The 22,697-nt window shown below is 36.1% G+C and overlaps 1 protein-coding gene across 4 annotated transcripts in view; it reads left to right on the forward strand.

The window, feature by feature from the left end:
• The window catches only part of LOC126036158 (uncharacterized), a 48,248-nt gene that overhangs the window by 2,579 nt on the left and 22,972 nt on the right, over positions 1-22,697 (forward strand). Inside the window, exons 1-7 of one of the 4 annotated variants that reach the window (XM_049795606.1) lie at positions 873-1,089; positions 2,060-2,137; positions 9,392-9,483; positions 10,511-12,970; positions 15,497-15,679; positions 19,729-19,896; positions 21,631-21,732. In XM_049795606.1, the coding sequence (XP_049651563.1) occupies positions 9,426-9,483; positions 10,511-12,970; positions 15,497-15,679; positions 19,729-19,896; positions 21,631-21,732 (2,971 nt within the window). In that variant the 5' untranslated portion in view covers positions 873-1,089; positions 2,060-2,137; positions 9,392-9,425. Of the gene's footprint in view, positions 1-872; positions 1,090-2,059; positions 2,138-9,391; positions 9,484-10,510; positions 12,971-15,496; positions 15,680-19,728; positions 19,897-21,630; positions 21,733-22,697 lie in introns of those variants that run through there. The other 3 variants (XM_049795604.1, XM_049795608.1, XM_049795607.1) reach the window with 3 other exon arrangements.

Raw genomic sequence — 22,697 nt, forward strand, 5'->3', positions numbered from 1 at the left:
TTAAACCACTAAAAATAGAGAGGTTTTGTTCGTGCTGTGTAATAATGATCTCGCTCTCTTCTCCCTTGCTTCTACAATGCTACCAGAGCAAAAAGAGTACTCATTTGATGTAGATGTACAAGGCAGAAAATTCTGGAGATGCCTTTTCTCCCAATTTACCTGTACACTTAGGAGAATTAACTCCAATTCAGTACAGAATTTTTAAATATTCTGTATTTTATCTGTTCTTTAAATTATAATAGTTTACAAATAATACAAATAGTAATTTAATAAAGTAGGAAAAAATAGATCTGTTTAAACACAAAACAAAATTGATACTACTAACCACACTGTGAGCTCATGTGATGTAACGACATCTCATGTAAGTACAACAGTGATTATGAGATTTTTACAAACTTTGCGTTGGTCCAATAAGCATACTTCTTTTATCTTATTTTTCATATTAGATACGTGTAAACACATGGAAAACAAAATCATTACAGTATTGATACTACAGCATGAATGTTATATTTTGTGTAGGAATATTGCCAGGTTGGTAAATTATTATCTTAAATTCTACAACATGTGAAGGAAAAAGGGGTGGATGTCAACAGGCTGATTAAAGGTGGACCAGTCATGATGCTTCATGGAATTAAATATACTAATCAGATTCTGAGCTTAGGAGACAAAAATAGAAAAAGAAGTGGAGCAAGACTGTGAACAACATTGCTCCCTCTTTTATCTTTAATTTTAACTAGGTAATCTGATTGATTAAGACTTTTCAGACAAAGCTGACATTTTGCAAAGCCCCGATAAGTTGAGTTGTTATTTTTCTTACCTGATTTAGCTGTTAAGAGTTAAATAACTAGTAGTCCTTTATTGCTTCAGTGATGGGAAGGATATGTGTATACAGCATAACATTGCTGACTGGGGTTGACAATACGGAAGTGGTTAAGTCCAAAGGAAAAAAAAAATTGAACTTCTTATCCTATTAAGCCTTAGCAAGACAGCCAGCCCATCCATCATGAGCTTAGAAAAGCAAACTGTTCACAGAGAGTACATAATAGCAAGCAAGTATCTGAGGAAAATGAATATTGGCTTATAGTAACAGTAAGTATAAACTTCTTTTTTCTTTTTTTTTTTTTTCTTTTTTTTTTTAAATGGTACCTTGTCAGGTAGTATTCTGTAGACACGAATTGTAACTCATCATAGCTTTTATAAAATACGGGACTTCTGCAGGTTTTTTACACAGTAGATACACTTTAAAGAATTTCAATTATAGTTCAGTGTTTAGTTTTCTGAATAAATAATGATAGTTTCCTAAATAGAAGGGATTTTTCACATGGATTTTTGCTTGTGAGTAAATAAGTATGTTTTCCTAAATGATAAGGATTTCTGAGTTGGATTTTTAATTCCTAAGACTGTACCTGTCATCTTATTTTAGCATATAGGGACTTAAAGCTGTAGTAGTGTATAACTGTAGAAGTGAAAGCCTACCTGAATGAACTTCAGTTTGTTATTTGTATTGTCTTTCTACAACTAATATTTCAGATATGGAATGTGAGGAATGCTACAATAAGATTACAGGATTATTAATCAAAAAGGAATGTTACATATCATTGAGTAGAGAACCTTACAAACTCAGTTTGCAGCACTTAAATAAGCCTGGATAGTAGGGTTTTTTCTCCTACCATTTCATCATCCTGCATACTAAACCACCTTTGGTAAAATACTTTCTTATTTCTCTGTAAGGAGAGAGACATTCTAACACTGGAGTTTTCCCAGTTCAGTGAAGAAACATAGGCATTTTCTCAAAACACCTGTTAAAACTAAAAAAGACCCTATGAAATACTAAACATCCCATTTTTTGTCATTTGAAACTCAAATTACTCCTAATTTATGCATCTTCTGGAGGAAGTGACCCTGGTAACTGCATAGTCAGAAAATACGGTATCTAAGTTTCCCTATTTTAGATGCTGGAAATCAAATCATAGAAGCTAGGATACAGGGGTTTTGCCCTTATTGCATTCTATGAGAAATGAAGGATTTTTCTCACTTAATTATAATTTATATTTTACAGTCACAGGCATTCTCAAAAGACTACCTCATTTTCAAAGAAAATTATTACAGTCTACAACTATTGTGCAAGTTTCTTCTGGTAAGCTGAGTTTCAAGTATAATCAAAGATTTTGGATTTACATTATTACAATGGATGAACAATTCTGAAGCTCAAAAAGTTGAATAATTTGGCTTGACAAAGAATTGTACTTCATTGACAGTAACATCTTTGATTATAGAAATTATATTTCATTATTGGAAATGGTCATGTGTTATAGTGAGGTTTCCACCAATTTCATGACCAATTGCCACGTCACATCTGAAGAGTATTTCACTTACCTGCTGTCATGTTTGATACTGACAAAGCATGAATTACATGCCAAAACAGAAACAAATTAAAAGTGACTAGAATGCAAAATTGCACCCTAAATATCAGAATGACAAACTTACTGACAAGAAGAGGGCTAATCCAACTAATATTCAAATTAGCAGTTTTTCCTTCGGTCTCTAAAACAGGAAGAGCAGAGGTCCAACAGTGTAAACAGAAATGGCAATTCATGATCTTTTTTTAATATATTTTCAGAAGTTTTGCTGAAGACAAAATTATTTTATCCAGTGTAACAGATATAATGCACAATAAAGTATGTTCTCTATGCCAGTTTTTAAAAATATGTTTTTACATACATGATAATAAATACATGAACATCCATTGCATTAAACTGCTAACACTGGAAAAATCTGATCAGGATGTTGAAATATTTGTTATATAGTACTTGTGTTAAAATCATCACATGATCTCTGTATGGACCATTTAGAGCACAGAAGCTACCTACTGGTTCTCCATTTTGTTGCAGTGGAAAACAGTGCATACATTTAAATGATGCAGAAATGAAACACCTCCAAAAAATGAAATCAATGCTTATCCTTATTAATACAGTATTTCTTTTTGTTGTGGCAAAAGCTCAAAATAATTAAACAGAAAGCAAGGTGAGCTGAGTAAGTACACAGAAGCTTTATAAGAAAATGAGTTTTATATATGGTTTTGCAGAATTTAAGAATTGAAAGCTGAACCTGTGACTTGACTTCTCCCTAAAAAGGCAGAAATCCATGTACATATACAGCCCATGATAGCTGAACTATTTTTTACAGTGAATTTGCTGGCACTTGCATTCTCAGTTTTCAGTTAAAATAATCTTGAAAACATTTGACTGACTGCAACTTTATTAGCCTTTTTTAAATCTAAAGTGAAGAGCACCCTCCCTGCAGGGACATAACTTTAATGTAATGGCAAGAATAGCATACTCACTATTTCTTTAAAAATGATTGGTCAAAACCTATTTAACACTTTGTCTGGTGTCACTTGTTGCTTATAAGAGTCTAAAATAATGCAAAATCTAATTACATGGGGTTTGGATTTCCTGAATAGTCTCATTTCTGGCATAAGTAATGTTCTTAGTTGCTTAGACAGTAACCTTCTTTGAGAATTGGAACTGCAGAAATGTTGACTGGTGTTAGCTATCTTTTCATGATCTGAAAAAGCAAGATCCTGATTTGGTGTGCTCATTAAAAGTCCCACGGCACATTTCATGAAACAAAATGGTTCATCACTGGGTCCTAGTATGATACCTGTTGCAGATTAATTTCACTTATCCATGTTTTTCTAAGTGTTTATTTGGGTGCACTATTCTCATAGCTAATTGGATACTGCTAGATAACTACCAAGTTCCATTCGAATGGAAGGTGATTCTTTGCAGCCTTATAATTCATGTTATAGTTAATTTGTAAAATGCTTTAGAGTCCTGTAACAGCCCCTGTAAATGGCTGCCTGCTTTGTTTGTTCTAGATATTTTGCAAAGACGTTTTTAAAACACAGTCTATTCTGGAAAATACATAGACGAAACTATAAACAAATGAAAATAAGATACATACCAGCTGAGGCAGAGAGTAAGAAACACTACTAAGTCAGGCTTTTTTGATAACATCACTTTTCTTGCATGTCTTTGGCATAGAAGACATTTTTTAGCAACAGTACTACAGAAATGGGTGTTCAGAAATTATTCAAATAAGGTAATAGTGGAAGCTTGATAAAGAGATTTGGGACATCTTTGTTAAAAAAAAGGCAAAAATGGAAGGTACTTGATTAAGACGTACTTGAATGAGGTATATAAGAGGTAAATCAATGATGAGCCCCTTTTGCCTGCTTTCTGTATGGAACTACTAAGGCTTTTGTACACAACTCATTCTAATGACATTGTCTCTGTTAAGAGTAAATTATCTGTGGGGCATCTGCCTCAATGCATAAAAGCTAATGCAGGTAATATGCCACAAAATAATCAGTAAGGAAAGTAAAAGGAAGAATTCACAAGGAAAAATCAAGATTTAAGAATAGTTTTATAGGGGGAGGAGAGGAACTAAGCCATGTGAGACTGGGCCAAACATAATTGGCAACTTCAGGAGCAAAGTCAAAGCAAAGATTAGTATGGAATAGAAGAATATTGCAAAATGTGAGACACAATGGAAGTCAATGACAACAAAATTCAGTGTAGTTAAGGTTATCTAGGGCAATGGAGACAAAAAGTAGGATTCTGTATCTGGAGGGAGGAAATTAATCAGAAGGGTGTGATACAGTTGAAATGCAGAAGGGAAGAGCAGTAGAAGGTTCTTGTTTCAGAAAGTCTTGTTTGGACATTTTGTGATACCATTCTTCCAGTCTGTGAACGGTATAGAATTCAGTGGGGAAGTATTCAGCTGCCACTGAATATATTTATAGCCATGCCTTCTACAACATAAGATACTGAAATTATAAGAAAGAGACTTACCATCTAAAGGGGCAATTAATACTATCCTGAAAGAACATTAAATATTTTGCAAATATATTGTGTCACCACACCATTGCGATTCAACATTATTAAATATTTTCTCCATATTTTTCTTTCCTTTTTTAGTTTGTCTTTTCTGCCAGTCTCATCATTACTGTATACATTCACTGAACATGGTTGTTCAGAAAACTTAACACACGTTTTCACGTAAAATCTCCATTATATAAATGTATAAAAGTAAAGTAAAGTAACTCCCGTATTTTCAGTTTTACTTCCAGCCAGCATTTTTTAAGGCAACTTTTCCTGCCTAACAAGATGATCTCAGTGGCATATGTCAGAAAAATATTTTGTTGCCTTTATCACAAAGCTTGTCATCACCTGCATTATCCTGAAAGAAATACTATTATGGATGTTGTTCACAGTGAAAATGAACACGTTCTAGACAGAGCTTTAGCTGTATTTCTGGTGGAGAGTGTTCTTTAACTCAAAACAAGGAAGTTAGTTACTATTCTAAGCTAACCCAAGCACTGCTGTCTGTAGTGAGAGTAACGTGTCACGTAAAGCACTATGTCAGTGGATGTTGGCTTCCACCCAGTGAGCTGCTGAGTGTCTCTATTCTCATCTAAGCTAATTGGACTAGTGTTTATCTAGTGTCCAGCAGTGGACAGAATAGTCCCTAATGCAGGGTCTTACCCTGCAGTCCTGATGCATACAACTAATCCTTACTCAAGTCAGTGGGTCTACTCATGTGACTAGGATTGAAGATGGTGAGATTCCTAATTCTTTTAGAACATCGCAGCTGTAGGACCAGCAAAGCAAGAATAGACAAAGACAATGCAAGGAAAACATGCACAGAAAAGATGATTGAAAAGCAAAGAACTGGTTCCTCTTCTGATGTAGTAAACATTACAGGAGAAAGCATAAATTAACATACGGAAATGTAGTAGCGACAACAAAACTATTTGCATCATAAAGGTTCTTTCCAATGTTTAGTTGAAAATTACTTAAAGATATCAACAATTTAACATACTGCATGTACATTTAAAATCAATAGTATATAAATATGAAAATTAACATCTGAGAGATAGTAGTCTTAATCACAAATGAACAGTGCAAACAATCATTCTAAATTATAGTTTTGACCTACTTACTACCAATTACAGAAATAGCTGAAAAAAACCCGCAAAACAAAACAGCTTAATCATCCTGTTCACCTAGGTCTTACGTCTCATCTTTGACAACACAGCAAAATCTGTAATCCTACCACTATGAACAACTTTGACCCATCTCTACTGATAGTTTCACATTGCACACTCAGATTGTTAAATTTCAGAAGACAGTAGATCTTTTCCCACAATCCCAGCATGCAGAGAACCACCACTATCTGCCTTCAGTACTTTCAGATTTTCCCATGACACTAAATGTTATTTGAATAGTAGTAGTACAACTAGTGACCATCCCAGACCTAGAATTTATTCTTCAAAGTCATATGATATTTTGCTATGACAAAGCCTGGCAAAAACATACATTACAACCATGAGGAGAATATGAAATGAATATGATCCACAATACTGTCTGTCTCAATATTTCAGCATCCTTCTTGCAGTGTTTCCTCTTTTTGGTATTGTCCAATGTTCTTTTCACTTTTTCTACTTCTCTATGCATCTTAAACCATCCTAACCTTATCACCAAAGCCATCAGAATTCAAATCAACTGCTAACTGATTACAGTCATGCCTATTATTCTTCCCTGAAAAAGGGCTTAAACACTACATACTAAATATATTCCTGGCCTGTAAACATTCAGTAAAATGCAGATTTTCACCAGATAATACAGATTTTCTTCTTTAAAGTAAAGAGTAATCTGTAGTGCATATAGCTGTACAATTAACTGTCAAATGTAAAGAGAGACTAGAGTAAAACAGGCAGCTGTTCTTGATCTGCAAATAACTTTTTTAAGCATTTTAGCAATGAAGCTTAGCAATCACATTTCCTCTATTGAGATTAACCATTTGTTACTGACCACAGGATAGGGAAAAAAACATGGAAGTGGAATTCCTGGGGAAGGACAAAAAATAGTTTAACAAGGAAAGTATTTTGGAAAGACAACCATGAAGGTCAAGAAGGGGAAGGGGAAGGAGAAGGGGGAAAGGAAGGGCAAGGAGAAGGAGAAGGAACAGAGTGTGTAGCATCTTCCTTAGGTTGAATTGAGAGAATTCCTAGAAGTAAAAATATTTTCTCAGTTACAATTTAATGAAATATAACTGAAACCTCAAGGATCACAATCAGATTATGGAGCTCTGTTAGGCTGTTGTTCCTATTGTCATAAATATATGCACCAATCTGCAGATCTTACATAAGACACCTCTAAGTATGATTTTTATGCTCTTAACATACTTGCATATGTAACTCTGTACAAGAATATTGATGTTTATCTGAAACTGTCTCATATACAAAACTACAGATAAATATCAGTCCCAGCTCTTGCCTCTGTGTCCTTTAAAGCCTTGTATTTGGCTTTAAGATCATTCTTCCCACTGGAAACAGAGCTCAGCTGGCAGGTTTGGCTGTCTGTCAAGCTTTGAGTAAAGACACCTGGAAAAAACAGGGGTGTAGTTTCATCATGAAAATTGACAATGTAAACTTTTCAAAGTGTCTGCTGTGAAGTAAATGCAAAACTTCCTCAGTCTCTCTAGAATGTCTTCCAAAAAGGCAGGGAAGAATGTCCATGAAAGTGGAATTCCTGGGGAACAACAAAAATAGTCATCTAGTGCATTTTTGCAGCCAACTAATGAATGTGTTAGTGCACTGGCATACTCAGTCATTTAGCCTCACACAAAATTAAAAAGTTTTCAGAAATAGAAATCAATGGCTGTGTCTTGAAATCCCAGTTGCATACAGTGACCTGTAACATGAGTCTTACAATGTCAATACAATGATTTAAAAAGCTTTATCCTAATCCTCATTTTTATAGCAAAATCCGTACATCCCCTTTACACCAGGTAAGTTTGCAGCCTCAAAAATTCACTCATGCTTTTTCCACAATGACTTATTTGATGTGCTGATGAACTATTGTCTAAAGATATTATGGCTAATAACACTTGCAGTCAGTTGTTTTTTCCCAACATAACTCTACTGATTTTCAAGACTATCCCAATGATGTATTAGCAGTTCAAATATTTCTAATTTCAAACAATGTGAATTATCCATTCCAAGGTCATTTAGAATACAATAGAAAATCTTTGGATTAAATAACAGAAGCAAATCCTAAAACATTGACTTATTTTGGAAAGTTGACTATTTCCATTATATTTCAATACGGTAAAAAAAAATCAAAATAAAAATCAGTTGTAAGTTTGGGTCTATTTTCCAAGCAAATATAAATCCCAGAAAATGCTACCAATTCTATTTGGTTAAATAGCCTCTACATAGTAACCCTGCTGCATGGGATACAGACCTCTTCCATCACTATCATGCCTTCAGTCAGCATTCAGCCCCATGGCACAACAGGAATTATAGTTGACTTCCAGATTTTAGCTATTCTTCTCAGTTCAGTATAAATTTAAGGTCTCACTTCAGTGATCAGCTGTAAAAAAATGACTAACTAAACACGAATGCAAAGCTTAGCTCCTAGTTGAGGGTCTAGGAATTCTTCATTTGTCTCAAATTATTAAAGTACACAAATAGTAGCATCCATAATGTTTCCCTTAGGGTGAGCCTTCTTTGATACTATATTTCTTAAGGCCTGTTAAATTCAGACAGTGAAATTTCCCACAGGCCTGTGGAGAAACACAGATAAACATTTTAATTTTTATTTTCTTGATTTTGTGAAAAGAATAATATTTAAAAATTATATGAGAGGTATTCCACTGCCATTTAACTTTGAGTGGAGTAAGTCTTCAATACTAAGCCAGCATTAACAGTTAATCTTACATTTAATAAGTTTCCCTATGAGGCAAAAAAATCGTATAAGACAATTTTCTTCTTCCCACAAATGCAAGGGGCAACCCAAACTGTAAGATGCAGATTGGTGAGTTTGCTCTGTATGCAGCTCAGTTATGTACTTAGTCCTAGCTAAGGCCTTTTATTCTCTTATACTAGGTCTGAATTTTTCCTCAAGAGAAAAAGCAATGATTATTAAGTATTTCATTATGTATATAAATAAGATTGAATTAAAAATTAATGCTTCAAACAAAATATTAATCTCTAAAAATCAGAAACAGATAAAATCATAGGCTGGAAAAGGTCGACCACTGCCCAAATCTCCCACAGACTTCAAAGAGTATTGGTTCAGGCCCCATAGCTGAGATCATCAGACCTTGTTTTTAAGCTAGTATTTGGAAACCTTTGAAAATTTGGTCCCAAATAACCAAGAGAAGAAAATAGATGCATTAGTACATGCTCTAGCACTTTTCTATTTTTTGTTATCATCAGCCAGTTCTTACACAGAAGAAAAGCCAAGTTAGAGACCCTGAGAGAGAGCAAAAGAATTCCAGAGAAACTTTCTCATTATCCAATGTTTTCCCTCCCACACAGAAGAGTGGAACCCAGATGCCCTCAGTTCTTAGAAATGAGTAGAAAAAGAAGAAAAAGCTGCAAGGGCAGAAAAAGCTTTGATTCCAGAGAATGTAAGTTTACAGAAATGTTTAATTTGAAGTAAAACCATCAGAATCATAGGTGCTTATTCTCCATTTACTCATCAAGACAGAAATCCATCTTTGTGCTCAAAGCTGTTTGTCAAATTGGAAATATTTACACTCAAGTGCGCATATATACAGGTAACGTCTTGATGAGGCTAGTTGTTCTGTTGTAGTTGAGCTGCTACCCTAGCTATTTCTGGCAAAGTCTTTCCAAAGATGTTGATGTTTAATTACCTCAAATTTTCAGCATTCGTGCTGTAAATTTCCCAATGTTGTCTAAGTTTAACAGCTTGTTCTAATCCTACTTAGGTAGATGTCACTGTAAACTGTTAGCCTCTCATGCACATAGCCTGTTCTAAAAAAAGTCCAAGAAGGGCAGCATGTAGTTGTACGAATGCTGTGAAGCCTTTCATAGTACAGCTCATGCCAGAAAACAGTATTTTCTTCTGCTTCAAACAGGGAGCTGTGGCTCAGACCTCCTGGCAATGTGCCACTGATCTGCTGTGTGATTGCAACAATATTCATTAATCCCTTTCTTTGCTCATCTGTAAAAGGATTATGAAGTCAAGATCCATGTAATCTACCCCAAACTGCAAACATGCAATGGGATATTGATTGTCCCAGTGTGTTCATAGGAATGAAATAAATATGGAGAGGAGTAATGGAAGTAAAAAGGTAGACCTTTTTATAAGCAAATAGAATTCCTTATCCCCTAACAGCTGTAAAATTTTCTGAGAAAAAAAGGAGTGTTAATATATTATTTATTGTCCTCCATTCAGAGTGAGTTAACATGGCCTACCCTGTTTATCTGACTTCAAATTACTTATCAGATAATTAAGACAAAAGAAGTTACTATTGAAATGAAAAAAATAATGTTTTGGAAAATATACTACACCTTAAAGATAGTATAGGCATTTTCTATGAAAAGTGATTCAAAGATAATCATACATTTGTGATACTTCTTACCAAATCATGGGAAAAATTATTTTTTCTTTTTTTTTTTACCTTAACTTAGATGAACAATTGTCACCTATTTGTAAATGCCAGCAAAATGTAGGAAGCCTTGAAAATAAAGCAGATGAGGCTCTGGCTCACATCACTGAGCTAGTGGATGTAAAGGGTACTGAAGAAGATGGAAAAAATCATGAAAACCAGAATCAGAGTAGCTTAGATGCATCTGAAGATAGAGACCTTGATAACGTATCAGACAGCGAAAAAGAAGGAAAGAAGGAAAAGAACTTTCCTCCTCAGATGTTCTCTCCTCAGCAAGATGAAATCCTAGCTACAGTAACTTTTGGTGAATCAGAAGGCTCATCCACAGGAAATATTACATTGTGGGGCAAACCAGACTCTGCAGAGTCCATTAGCTTGGCTACTGGAAAAATTACTGCAGAAGTAAAATATGGTTCTTTTAATGTGAAAGTAGAAATTAAAAACATTGTGCTGTTTGATTCCGAAACAAACGTTGTAGCTGAAAAAAGGAAAAGTTCAAAGAACAATAAACGTTTTCATGAAAGACAATACCAGAAAAGCCAGTGTTCAAAATGTTCAAAGTACCAGTGTCCTTCAACTGACCATTCAGCAGAACATAATGGGAAATATAAGGGATCCTCTAAACATAAAATTCAAACTGCCATCAACAAAAATGCCTCCCTGAAAATGAACATTGAAGCAAAGGAAATTAAAGTGGAATATACCAGCAGAAAGAAAAATCTAAAGATTAATATCAAACCTGGTGGTCAGGCACAGAGCAAAACCTGCAACAGGGAACATGAAGATACATATTGGAGTGAAACAGGTTATTCTGTAACAGGGGCACCTTGCAATACAGATTGTGAGTCATCTTTTAGATTTCATGAAAAAGTAGACTATACATTCCCAGGTGGATGTACACTTCTCCCTCCACCTAAAGAATTTGCTGACTGTGACAAAATGAATTTGGATACAATTGCAGAGGGTGTATCTTTGTACCCTGCTAATGACAGAAAGGAATCTGACAGCCTTTCTACAGCCTTGAGAATTTGGGGGGAAGAAAATTATTTCTGTAACCATAGCAAAAAGGACAATGAAGACCACACCAATGAAAAGGAAGATTTTTCAAAAGATAAAATACTTTTCTCAAAAATAAATAGTACAAATTGTCTTGTAGCTAGTAATACCTTGAATAACCCAAATGCTGGGAAAGAGCTTACCAGTAAGAACAATGTATTAGGTCAAGAAAGAAATAACTGTGACAAATGCAGAGAAACAGGGCAAAAACCAGCAAGAAGAAAGTCTTTCCCAGATACCACCATTGTTGTACCATCACCAGTTCACCCTAGAAGGGATTCTGGCTTTTATTCATTGCCATCCTTGAAAGTATTGCCCAAGGAGACCAAAGCAGATGTCTATAACAGGAACTCACATGTTCATACAAGCTATACAGAACTTTGTAAGTGTTCTGACTTGACCTCCTCACTGAGAAGTTTGAGAGGTCTTAAGTCTTCATATCAGTATGCTTTCACATCATTCGATCATAATATTACCATTTATCCATCTGAGCCTGAAGAAAATCTAGATGACACTTGTTTACTGAATGACTATGCAGACTATTTGGGGCAAAGTGAAGAAACAGAAGAAACATTAATGGAGAGTCTTCATTCCAATGGTACTATTAATGAGAAAAAAGAAAATGGGCATGAGGAGCCTCTGAGAAACATAGCCATATGGGAGGAAGACTCTGAGTCTACCAAAGGTGCTTTAGGTGAAAGGACACCAGAGTACAACCATCCAGAAAAGCATGTTGAATTACAGAACCCTACAAGTCCTAGAAGCCCTTCAGGTGAACTTATTAATGACAAGGAAAGTACTAATTATGCATCTACAGAAAGCGCTCCAAAACAACTTTCACCTTTACAGCAAAATGTTCACCTAACCCCTGCAGAGCCTGAGGTAATAAAGAAAAGGAGAGGGTCAGTAATGACTGTGATAACTGGAGAACTAGAACGAAGACTCATCCAAGGTGACACTAAATTGATGCCTGATTCTTTCAGCTCTGGGGTAAGAAAAGAGCCTAAACTTCCCTGTAGTATACAAGAAAAATCCTTGCTGTCATCCTTGCTGTTAGATCCTGAGGATCATGACATAAATAATGAATCTGAAAGCTTTTCTGAGATGCAAGACATAGCTGGGAATATCCTTGTTGAATCCAATTGCCATAATGATTCAGCACAGGCTGCCATATTATCTACCTCTTCACTATATACAGAAATGAGAGAGAATTTCACAGAACATTCAAATATCAAGGAAAGACCAGAGAACTTTTGCTGTAAACAGTCAACTGATGATAGCTTAAGGAGAGAGTCTGGAGAACATCAACTACCTCAGTTAGCCAAATCCAGCTCCAATGACGTTGAGAAAAGGATTGAAATTGAAGAAGATATTCACCAGAATGCAGATATCCCGCCATCATCAGTAAAACAGATTTGTCAGAAAGGTAGGTATTATAAGACTTTTGGAGTTAATATCACTTACACACCTTTTGTGTACATGGTTTAGTGCTTTGGTGACATCTTTTTTGGGAAAATGAAAGTATATTATAACTTTACAAAGAGATGATGTTGGTAAGCAGGGCCATTTGGTTATAATATGCAGTTATTGTGTTGAGGGTCCTAGGAGCCGTCTTGTAGAGCCAGGTAACTTAAATAAAATTTAAAAAAAAGAAGAAAATTTGAATGCAACTTTGTTCAACAAGTGAGTTTCCTACACTAAACAGTCAACTCATCCTATACATCTAGTGAGAGAAGCAAACACCAAAACAGGAAGGGTTTTTTTGCAGTTGCCATGTGGCATGAACTCAGAGCTCTAGTTGGTGTTTAAAACCACATAAATCTGTTTTTGGAATTCACGTGAGCTAAGGAAATAATGAATTCTAAGTAAATCTCAGTCTTAATTCTGGCTGAGCCTTTACATGTCATGGAATAAACACAGTAGATCATTCAACCTTCTTTTCTCCTCTTATGTAGTTAAGAAAACTGCATATGAAAAAGAACTATTTTTTATAGCTAATCTTTTACAAAATTTCTTGTCTTCCCTTCTGTAATCCATCTACCCATATTCATAACTGGTCATTTAAAAAAAGTGTTTTGAATCATAAAAACGTAAAGCCATACCGGGACACTGCACACTACAATGTAAGCTTTTTACATTGTGAATATGTACACACACATATGTCTGTGTGTGTTTTTGAAGTATCACTCCAAATACTTTAATTTTAATTTTAATTTTTTTATATTAATCAAATTATATGCAAATATAACTCAGATCATCCTCTTCAGAAAGAATGTTTCCAGTAGGTTTGGAGGTTAGGAGTTTTATAATATTGAAAAATAAGTACTTTCTTACCATGGGAAAATATCTTCACAAATCATAGTAAAAAGCATCAGAAAGTTTTTAATAATCTTTCTAGCTCACAATATCTGTAGAAAATACTGGTATGTCCTCCAAGGTTGTCTTGTTTGGCATGGGTAATGGAAATTTCAAAAATACCTGAAGTCTATATAGACTATATTGATACATTATATAGGTAGATATTGCTATATAGATCAATATCTGAAATACTAAAATCAATAGAGAATTAATTAAATGGAAATCTCTTTAGAACAAGGTATAGAAAGAAGACATGGAAGGAAGCCTGTGTGCTCAAAAACCTTGAGTTCTCATACATTAGACCTCAGTGGTTAAACACACAGCACAGAAGTAAGGTAGCTATTGCATTTTTGTTTTATTCTCTCCTCTTCCCTTTTGCCCCTTGCTAATAATTATCTATGTGTGTTCTTTCTCTTACCTATCACTTCACATGTTCGGTAACTTTGGTCCTCTTGGTCTATGGTTGTATTTTGATTTTCCACCTGGGTTATTCTCAGCAACTCTGTGGAGGTCCTACCTTAAATGAGTAAATGTGTACATCCAGAAAGAAGTATAAGCATTTAAAGTTTTAATACTCATTAATATGAATCAACGTCCATTTGTAATGTGGGAATACCAACCTACTTATTCAAGACTTTGGGCACAAGGGGCAATGGGGGACTTCCTGTGCCTGGTAATTCAGTGATGCTGGAAAGGAAACATGGCATTTTTCAACAAAGAGTGAAAGCATCTAGAATAGAGGAGAAAAACAGGTGCAAATGTTGTGAACAGGATGGAGGAGAGGAGTCCAGGCAAGCTAAAATTCTGCTGGTGTTGTGGGAACTTAATTATTATCAGAGGGGCAAGGACTCATGCAAAGGGCACTACAAGGGAGCTACAAGAGATTGGTTTCCTGAGCCTCAGCCATAGTCAGCTGCCCTGGAAAAGGGGCTCAGTGACACAGGTGTGTGATGGATATCTGACTGAAGTCAGAAAGATGCTATCAAGCCAACAGAACACTTGCACAATCTTCTAGGGAGCCTGTTGAGGCTGAGCTCACTTTCTCCCTATCTGCCCTTGCCAGTGGGTACAGTTGCATTTTCAGAATGGAATCTAATACCGTCTGTTTTCCAATTGTTGTTTTAGCTGAAATAGTGATACAACGAATAAATTTATATTGCCTTACCTAGAAAGAAACCTAATGTAGAAAGGCATATCGTCCTTTTATCTGCATGTGTGGCTTGCAAGATTTTTAATGTTTAAATAGCACTTTATATATTTACATACTGACCACTTCAAAAATGTGTGAGCACTTCTTAATAAAATCCATGCACAATTTATATGTTTCTGCCTAAAAATGGTGCTACACAAATAGCTATGTAGATATTTAACTACAGATACAACTACTGCAAGGTAACCACATGTACTCGTTTCTGCATGAAGACCTCAATTAATCTAAAAGATATACTTTATGAATATTTTCAGTATTATTTGGTATTTTCATTTCTGTGTTTGGTTAAGTTATTCTTGTATTTAGAATGTGGAAATTTTAAACACTATAATTGCTTAAGTTGCCTTACACATTCCTTACAAATAATGTCTGGTTATAATTTAGACTTGAAATCAGAAATGAATAAAACTAGAAAGCTACCTTTGATGAAAGACACCAGAGCAAGCGATAGCTCCCAAGAAGAAACAACAGACCAGTGGGCCAGGAGACGGAAACAGTTCAAAGACAGCAAAAAATGCAGTTCAACTGGAGGGAGCTCCATAAACAGCACAATCACTGAGGGATCAAGTGAGTACTTTAATCTTATGACTATATTCTTTCTCCTTCATGTGAAAGACATTCTGACAGGGTTTTCAGCTAAGGAAATTGATCTTCAGTTCATAACCTGAGTCTCTGCCTCAGTCATTATCATGAGCAAGCATATTTTGTTCAATTGAACTATTCCTCACTATAGGATTTAGTATCGTCTCTCCTTCATATAACCAAGTGAACAATCTAACTGAAAAAAAGTTGATTGTACCATCCTAGTCCATATGCAATTAATGTTAAGACAAACTCTAGGCACAAAAAAAACAGGTAGGTAATCACTTAGAGCAGCAGCTTTGCGGGTATAACAAAAATCATAATCCTGATGCCTACTTTGCTTATGTAAAACCTATGGTGAGCTGGGAGTCCTTCTTCCCTCACTAAGATAACCACCCTCTCCACCTTTTATCTTCAGGTTCATTGCCTAGATTCTCCTTCACTGTCCCTCCAATTCCTTAAACAGTTAGTCCCGTAACTGTCTTGTTAAGAAATCTATCACCTCACCATATGCTTGGGCCTGTACCAAACTTGAGCCTGTACCAGCTCAAATCACATGGGAAGGAACTTTAAAGATGAACTGCTTAATGAATTTACATTTCATGCAGATGGAGTCCCCAGGCAAGGATTGCGTAGTCTAGGAGAGAACATATGTGGTACTTCTTACTTCACACTGCCTTTGCCTCCTGTTTTGCTATTTTAGTAATGTAAGAAGTTCTTTGTACAGATGAAGAAATGTGCACTTCCCTGTGGAAATATTTTTTGCTTTAATGGTTACTTTTAGTGAGGGAAGTTTTATTTGTAGATGTATAACCTCCTTTTTGAAGAAGGTTAAATGCAAACCTACAGAAGACTGACAGCTGTAAGACTTCAGTGCAAGTCCAATACAAGATAAACTGTAAATATGTTCTATGCCTGAACTGAAGAGGTAAGTCCTACACCAGCAGAGCCTCAATTCACTACCTAAACATACGTGTCAGTTGCCAGCTGGGACACCAATAGAGTTCTGAGGTATGTGACCTACAGGGAAACCATGCCTTTTTGAAGCAGTAATTGGACAGAAAGTGAGATACCCTAAGGCATCTAATATGGTACTAGCCACCTATGTTTAGATAACTGAGTCAATCCCTAAGTTTTTAATGGCTGTTAACAAAGCAGCAAGGATGACTGACATTTCACATGGAAATGAAAAAACTGTTTATTGGTAGCAGTTTCCATTCTTTGCCCCTAAGACAAATACAAGTCTGTGGCAAGGAGAATAGAAAGTTACTGTGTCAAACTACCAGAGCTCAAAAAACCTATATATAAACCAAGTTAAACTGTTCATTGATTTCAACAGTAATGTCTCTTGAATATAAAGCTGGACCATAAATTTTACTAGATCAAGCACACACAGGTTTCATAGAGAAAATATAAACAAACAAACAAACAAACAAAAACCACCGAACCAAACAAGCATACAAAAAAAAAAAAAAAAACCAAGTTGCAAGAGCTAGAATAGCTTTCCCTGAGACAAAGGTTTTGGTAGCACATGACATGAACCTCAAGTGGTCTCCAGAACAGGTGAGTGAGTAGACAATTCTGTCACAAATCCTAGTATCTAATCATCTTGGATAGTATGCTACAGGCCTGAGACTTCTGTCCCTTTTGCTTTGGTAGCTATGCCGTTCCCTGGTGATTGCAGACTTGAGACATCTCTAATCAATATTTGGAAGCGGCAGCTCCTTACATGCTTACTTTCAGCAGCTGAGAAGAACCTAAGTGCAGCTTGTTCCTGACACTCATAAACTGCTTAGTTTGACATCTGTGCCAAAAGCTCAAGGAGGGAAGAGACAAGAAGACATTCAAGAAATGTATTGGCATAACTCCATAGCACCAGCGTGGCAGTATTTATTTTTCTGCTTTTGCCTATTAGTCACATTTTAAACTCTACTACAATTATAACAAATCAGGACTAAACTGGCAAAATAGTGTGCTGTACTGTATTGGTTGGTGCTAGTCTAGGTTTTCTTAATTTATAAATTCATGGTAGCAAGCTAATATGTGCTTTAAACATATCATCCTAGTAGTATTTATTTATTTGTTTATTTCTGTTTATTTACTCATAGCTTTTTATACAGTTAACAATGCCATCTTTTTATACCGTTAATCTTGCCATCTCATACTTTCTGCATAATAAGGGAGAAGCCAGTGGATGTGGAGTATTTGTCTACATATAAACAGTTAGGCAAACTGTCAAAGTGAAAAAAGACTGCCATTTAGATGTACTCAGGAGGTAACCTGCTGAACAAAACTAAATAAAGGTTAATTTTTAACTTTTCTGTTTTGAAACTGGAAATCATTCTGCATAATTGCCGCATCAAACAGGATAAACAAAGCAAACAAATCCTTTCTCCAGCTGCATTAATCTAGCTGCATTATACCAAGCATTTTGTATTAAAAGAAACATGATTTCTTTTTTCTTCTCAGATAACTTACACTAAAGCATTTTTTCAGTCTGTCTCTTAGCACAGTCAGTGGTGGTCTGTACTTTTATATATCTTTCACTACCCAGTTTTAGCTTTGAAGTTCCAGCTCCCAGTCTGCTTGGGAAGTTGTCATACTATATTGCATAGCCTGTTTCTCCACAGTCAAACTGCTGTTTATAGCCTGCTTGTCACACAGCCAGCTGCCTGCTGTCCTATCTCCTTGTGAGCCTGAACGTTACTGCTTTTTCCTTTAGCAGAGAATTAGAGCTCTCCTCTATTGTCATATTAAACTGTGTGTCATGGTTTGACCCAGTGGACTCATTGCAAGACATTGTGAATGCAAATTAATATAAAATATGAGTCTGAAAATCCTCATGATAACACATATAACATCATACAAATATTCAACAGCCTAGGACAAGCTAGAAGTTCTATATTTAAAAAACAAAACAAAACAAAACCAAACCAAAAACAAAAAAAACCCAACTATTCTTTCCTTACCTCTTTTTTTAATAAAACTGAATACACACATCCAGAAGAGCTAAAATTAAGCAAACAGCAAATACGGTCATCATTACCTGAGCCATGCCAGCTACCTTTCAGCTTCTCTTTTGTCTTCCCGTATGCACTGAACTCATATTAAATTTTGTCATGGTTTAACCCCAGCCAGCAACTAAGCACCACGCAGCCGCTCACTCACTTACCCCCCCCCCCAGTGGGATGGAGGAGAAAATCAGGGAAAAAGGTAAAACTCATGGGTTGTGAGAAGAATGGTTTAATAGAACAGAAAAGAAGAAACTAATAATGATAGCATTAATAAAATGACAACAGTAATAATAAAAGGATTGGAATATACAAATTGCTCACCACCCACTGATCGACACCCAGTTAATCCCCGAGCAGTGATCCCCTGCCCCCACCCTCCCCAGTTCCTATACTAGATGGGATGTCCCATGGTATGGAATACCCTGTTGGCCAGTTTGGGTCAGGTGCCCTGGCTGTGTCCTGTGCCAACTTCTTGCGCCCCTCCAGCTTTCTCGCTGGCTGGGCATGAGAAGCTGAAAAATCCTCAACTTTAAACTAAACATTATTTAGCAACAACTGAAAACATCAGTGTTATCAGCATTCTTCTCATGCTGAACTCAAAACATAGCACTGTACCAGCTACTAGGAAGACAATCAACTCTATCCCAGATGAAACCAGGACAAATTTCTAGAAAACTTGTTTGGATTCCTAATCAAGTGGGCCACATAAGAAAGCTTAACAATTGGCTAAAGCCAGACTTTTCTTAAAGAGGTGCAGTTCCTGTTTTGACCATTTGCATTAAGACTTCACTTGGCATTCAAGTTCAATATGCAATAGCATCCAATATTGTGATCTTATATTTGGACATCTTTGCAGACTGCCTATTTAACAGCAGTAAAATTGCAGAACTAAGTACAGACATTACAAACAGTTCATTAAGAAGCTTGTGACACTTCTTCCATGCTGACTGGATGAGGTCTGTTATTCTTCATGCATTTTCCCTACTGACATTACTTTCACTTGTTTTATCCTCATGACAGTAAATTCAGAGGATGCTCGGTCAGTAGATCTGGGACTACATTCTGAAAATGAGGACAGAGGTTTTTACACAGAAAACTTTCATTCTGCTGCCTGGGTTTTCAGAGGAGATGATGTCTCTCCGGATAATAGTCCTAGATGTCTCAGCAAAAGGTCTAGACCAGTGGCAAGTAAGTTCGCTAAAGCAACAGGTAATAAATGTCATAAAACTGTATAATTTGGGGCACTCAGGATTCCAGGGGACCAATGTTTTGGAGAAGATGCTGGACACTTATGCTAAAGACAGGAAAAGAGCAACCCAAGAAGATAAATGGCTATTAAAATTGTAAATAAGTAGTTCTTATTTAGCTACTGACTTGCAAAATGGTGTTATTACTTGACAAAATTGATACTGGCAAAAGGTCATAATTAAACCTTATCTCTTGCTGCATGATAAGTGTAGAAGCGATGTAATTTCATAACTTCTTCAAGCACAGCAAAATCATAGAGAGCTATTTGTGGACATAAAGTATTATAATGGTCATAAGATCTGTTCTCCATCAAACTTTCAAACATTTTAGAACCAGAAAGAAAAGGATCAAGTTTGCTATGGGTGTGGAGGGTTGTTCTATGCGTAGTTTAAACCCTGTCATGCAAACAGATGTAGTGAATGACTTTTGCAGGGGGATGGGAGGTTTTCCTTCACTTTTCAGATGTTAAGTTACTGAAAAGTAACACTGTTCAAAGAACTAAGACAAACTGAAACACTCCTGTACCTTTCTAGGAGTTCTGTTTGCTGGAGTTCATAAATCATTCAGAATATGAGACAAAATGAATGTCCTCTCTAAATCTCCAGATATGAAAAATCTCCCTTAAAATATATGAGAATACTCTGGAAAGCCATTCTGATTGCCTTTTCTTCCAGGGGAGAGCTCAGAAGTTCAGCAAGATAGTTAAAGTAGATATTGAAGTATCTATGCTCTTTTGGACAGGTAATGTCAATTGGTCTGCTAGTAAAGTAACCTTTAAAGTAATTTCTATCTTCCAAACAGTATACAATTTGAAGAAAAAACAGGTGTCATAAATTATTATTAAGTTGGCCTCCATTAAAAAAACACAGTAAGACAGTCAAATGATCAAAAGCAGACATTCGGAGAATTCAAATTTATGCTGAAGTCCTTCATGAGTATAAGATTTACTAATGGGCCAGACCATTTGAGACACGATAATAATACTAGACCCTGAGAAAATTTTGGAAGTAGGCAATTTGACCTTGATCTTCCTTTTTACTGAGGGTGATCCATTTACATGTTAAATTCTGCTGACTTGAAAGACATTTCACATGGGTACAGCCACTGGTGCCAGGAGATGCCAGTGTGGTGGGGGGTAGGACTAGATGACTGGGAGGCAGTGGGAGTGGGGACAGGGAAGGGTAGATGAAAGGAAAAGAAACAACTGGTATCCAAAAGACAGAGACCTTATAAAGTATAAAAATAATTAAACTATAAGAGGCAGATTTAAACTAATTTGAAAATTTAGAGTGTATTTATATTTGCAGCTTAGAAGTCTGACACAGAAAGCATTGAGCACTTTTCTCTACCAGAAACTGCCGGTTGAGTGGAGTATCTGAACAATTCTCCACCCCTTCATTACAAAGTCTAGGCACTTAACGTAAACTGCTGATGAAAGTACACTTCATTGATGTTGTCTGTCTTTGCCCTAACATGAATGACATTCAAACAGTTGTGGCATGAGGGGGGTACACAGTGGCAGAGGAGCAGCACCAAAGAGCTGGGAGTGATACTGAAAGCCATTTGTGGAAACTGTCAGTGCCTATAGATAAAAAGTTTTAAAAACAGGCTACTGCTTGTTAAATTGAACTTGACTTGTAGAGAAAAAGGGATGTCTTTTTTCCTATTTTGCAGTTCGTGAAAGAACGGTGAAGATCGCTAAAGGAACTGGCAATTACCCTTGGGGTTTCAGGATCCAGTTCTCAAAGCCTATCCTTGTGACTGAAGTTGACACAAGTAAGTTGTATTTGTACTAGTCAATTTGTCCTATGAACATATATAAAAATAAATTTATAATATTTAGTAGTATAATATGATATAATATGATCTACATAATATAAAACATCCATTTTATACTAATATGTGATATAGATGTACATAAATAATTGCCATAATTAGTGGGTGTAAGGTGTTTAATAACATGTCCTTGAACTGCTCGTGACAAACTATCTTAGGGTCCCACTATGCCTGTGGGTAATCGGGACTCTACTGTTCTGTGTCCTTCCATGCCGGTTGCAACCTCATGGAAGTGTCTGCATCCAGGCTCTTTCCAGATATAAAGTCTAGAACTTTCAGGGACTGACATCCGTTAATGACAACAGGCCTTTAAGAATGAAATGGAGGATGCAGTGATCCTCATAACAACATTTCCAAAAGTCTTACTAGCTGGGGACACTTCTGCTTGGATGGGTTTCCATTGAGCCACCTTAACAGGTGTGCTGTTAACTCCTGCAGGGTAGTCCGATGATTATGAGGAACTCCAGAAGAAACTCAAAAAACTGAGTGAGCAAAAAGTGGCATATGAGTTTCAACAAAGATTAAGTGTAACATAATGCCTCTAGACAGACATTATCTGTACGATGCCTACATGATGGAGAACATGGGATTGGCAGTTAACACTCACGAATGAGATCTTGGGAGTGACCACTGAAAGGTCTCTGAAATCATCGGCTCTGTGTACAATAGCACCTTAGAATTCTGACTAAAATCTGGCTCTGTCAGTAACAGCTGTGAGAATGAGACACAGGGATTCAGAGTCATTTTGCTGCTACCTAAAACCTTGGTTCACTCAAATCTAGAGTATTGCTTGCTGTACTGCCCTCTGCATCTCAGGATGGACACAGTAGAATTAGAAAAGGAGCAGAAGTTACAGGAGACTGATAGATTTCTACTACCAAAGGCAGATACAATAAAAAATGTCA

Source organism: Accipiter gentilis, chromosome Z (genome assembly GCF_929443795.1).
Source record: "Accipiter gentilis chromosome Z, bAccGen1.1, whole genome shotgun sequence".
In the NCBI taxonomy this organism is placed as follows: Eukaryota; Metazoa; Chordata; class Aves; order Accipitriformes; family Accipitridae; genus Astur; species Astur gentilis.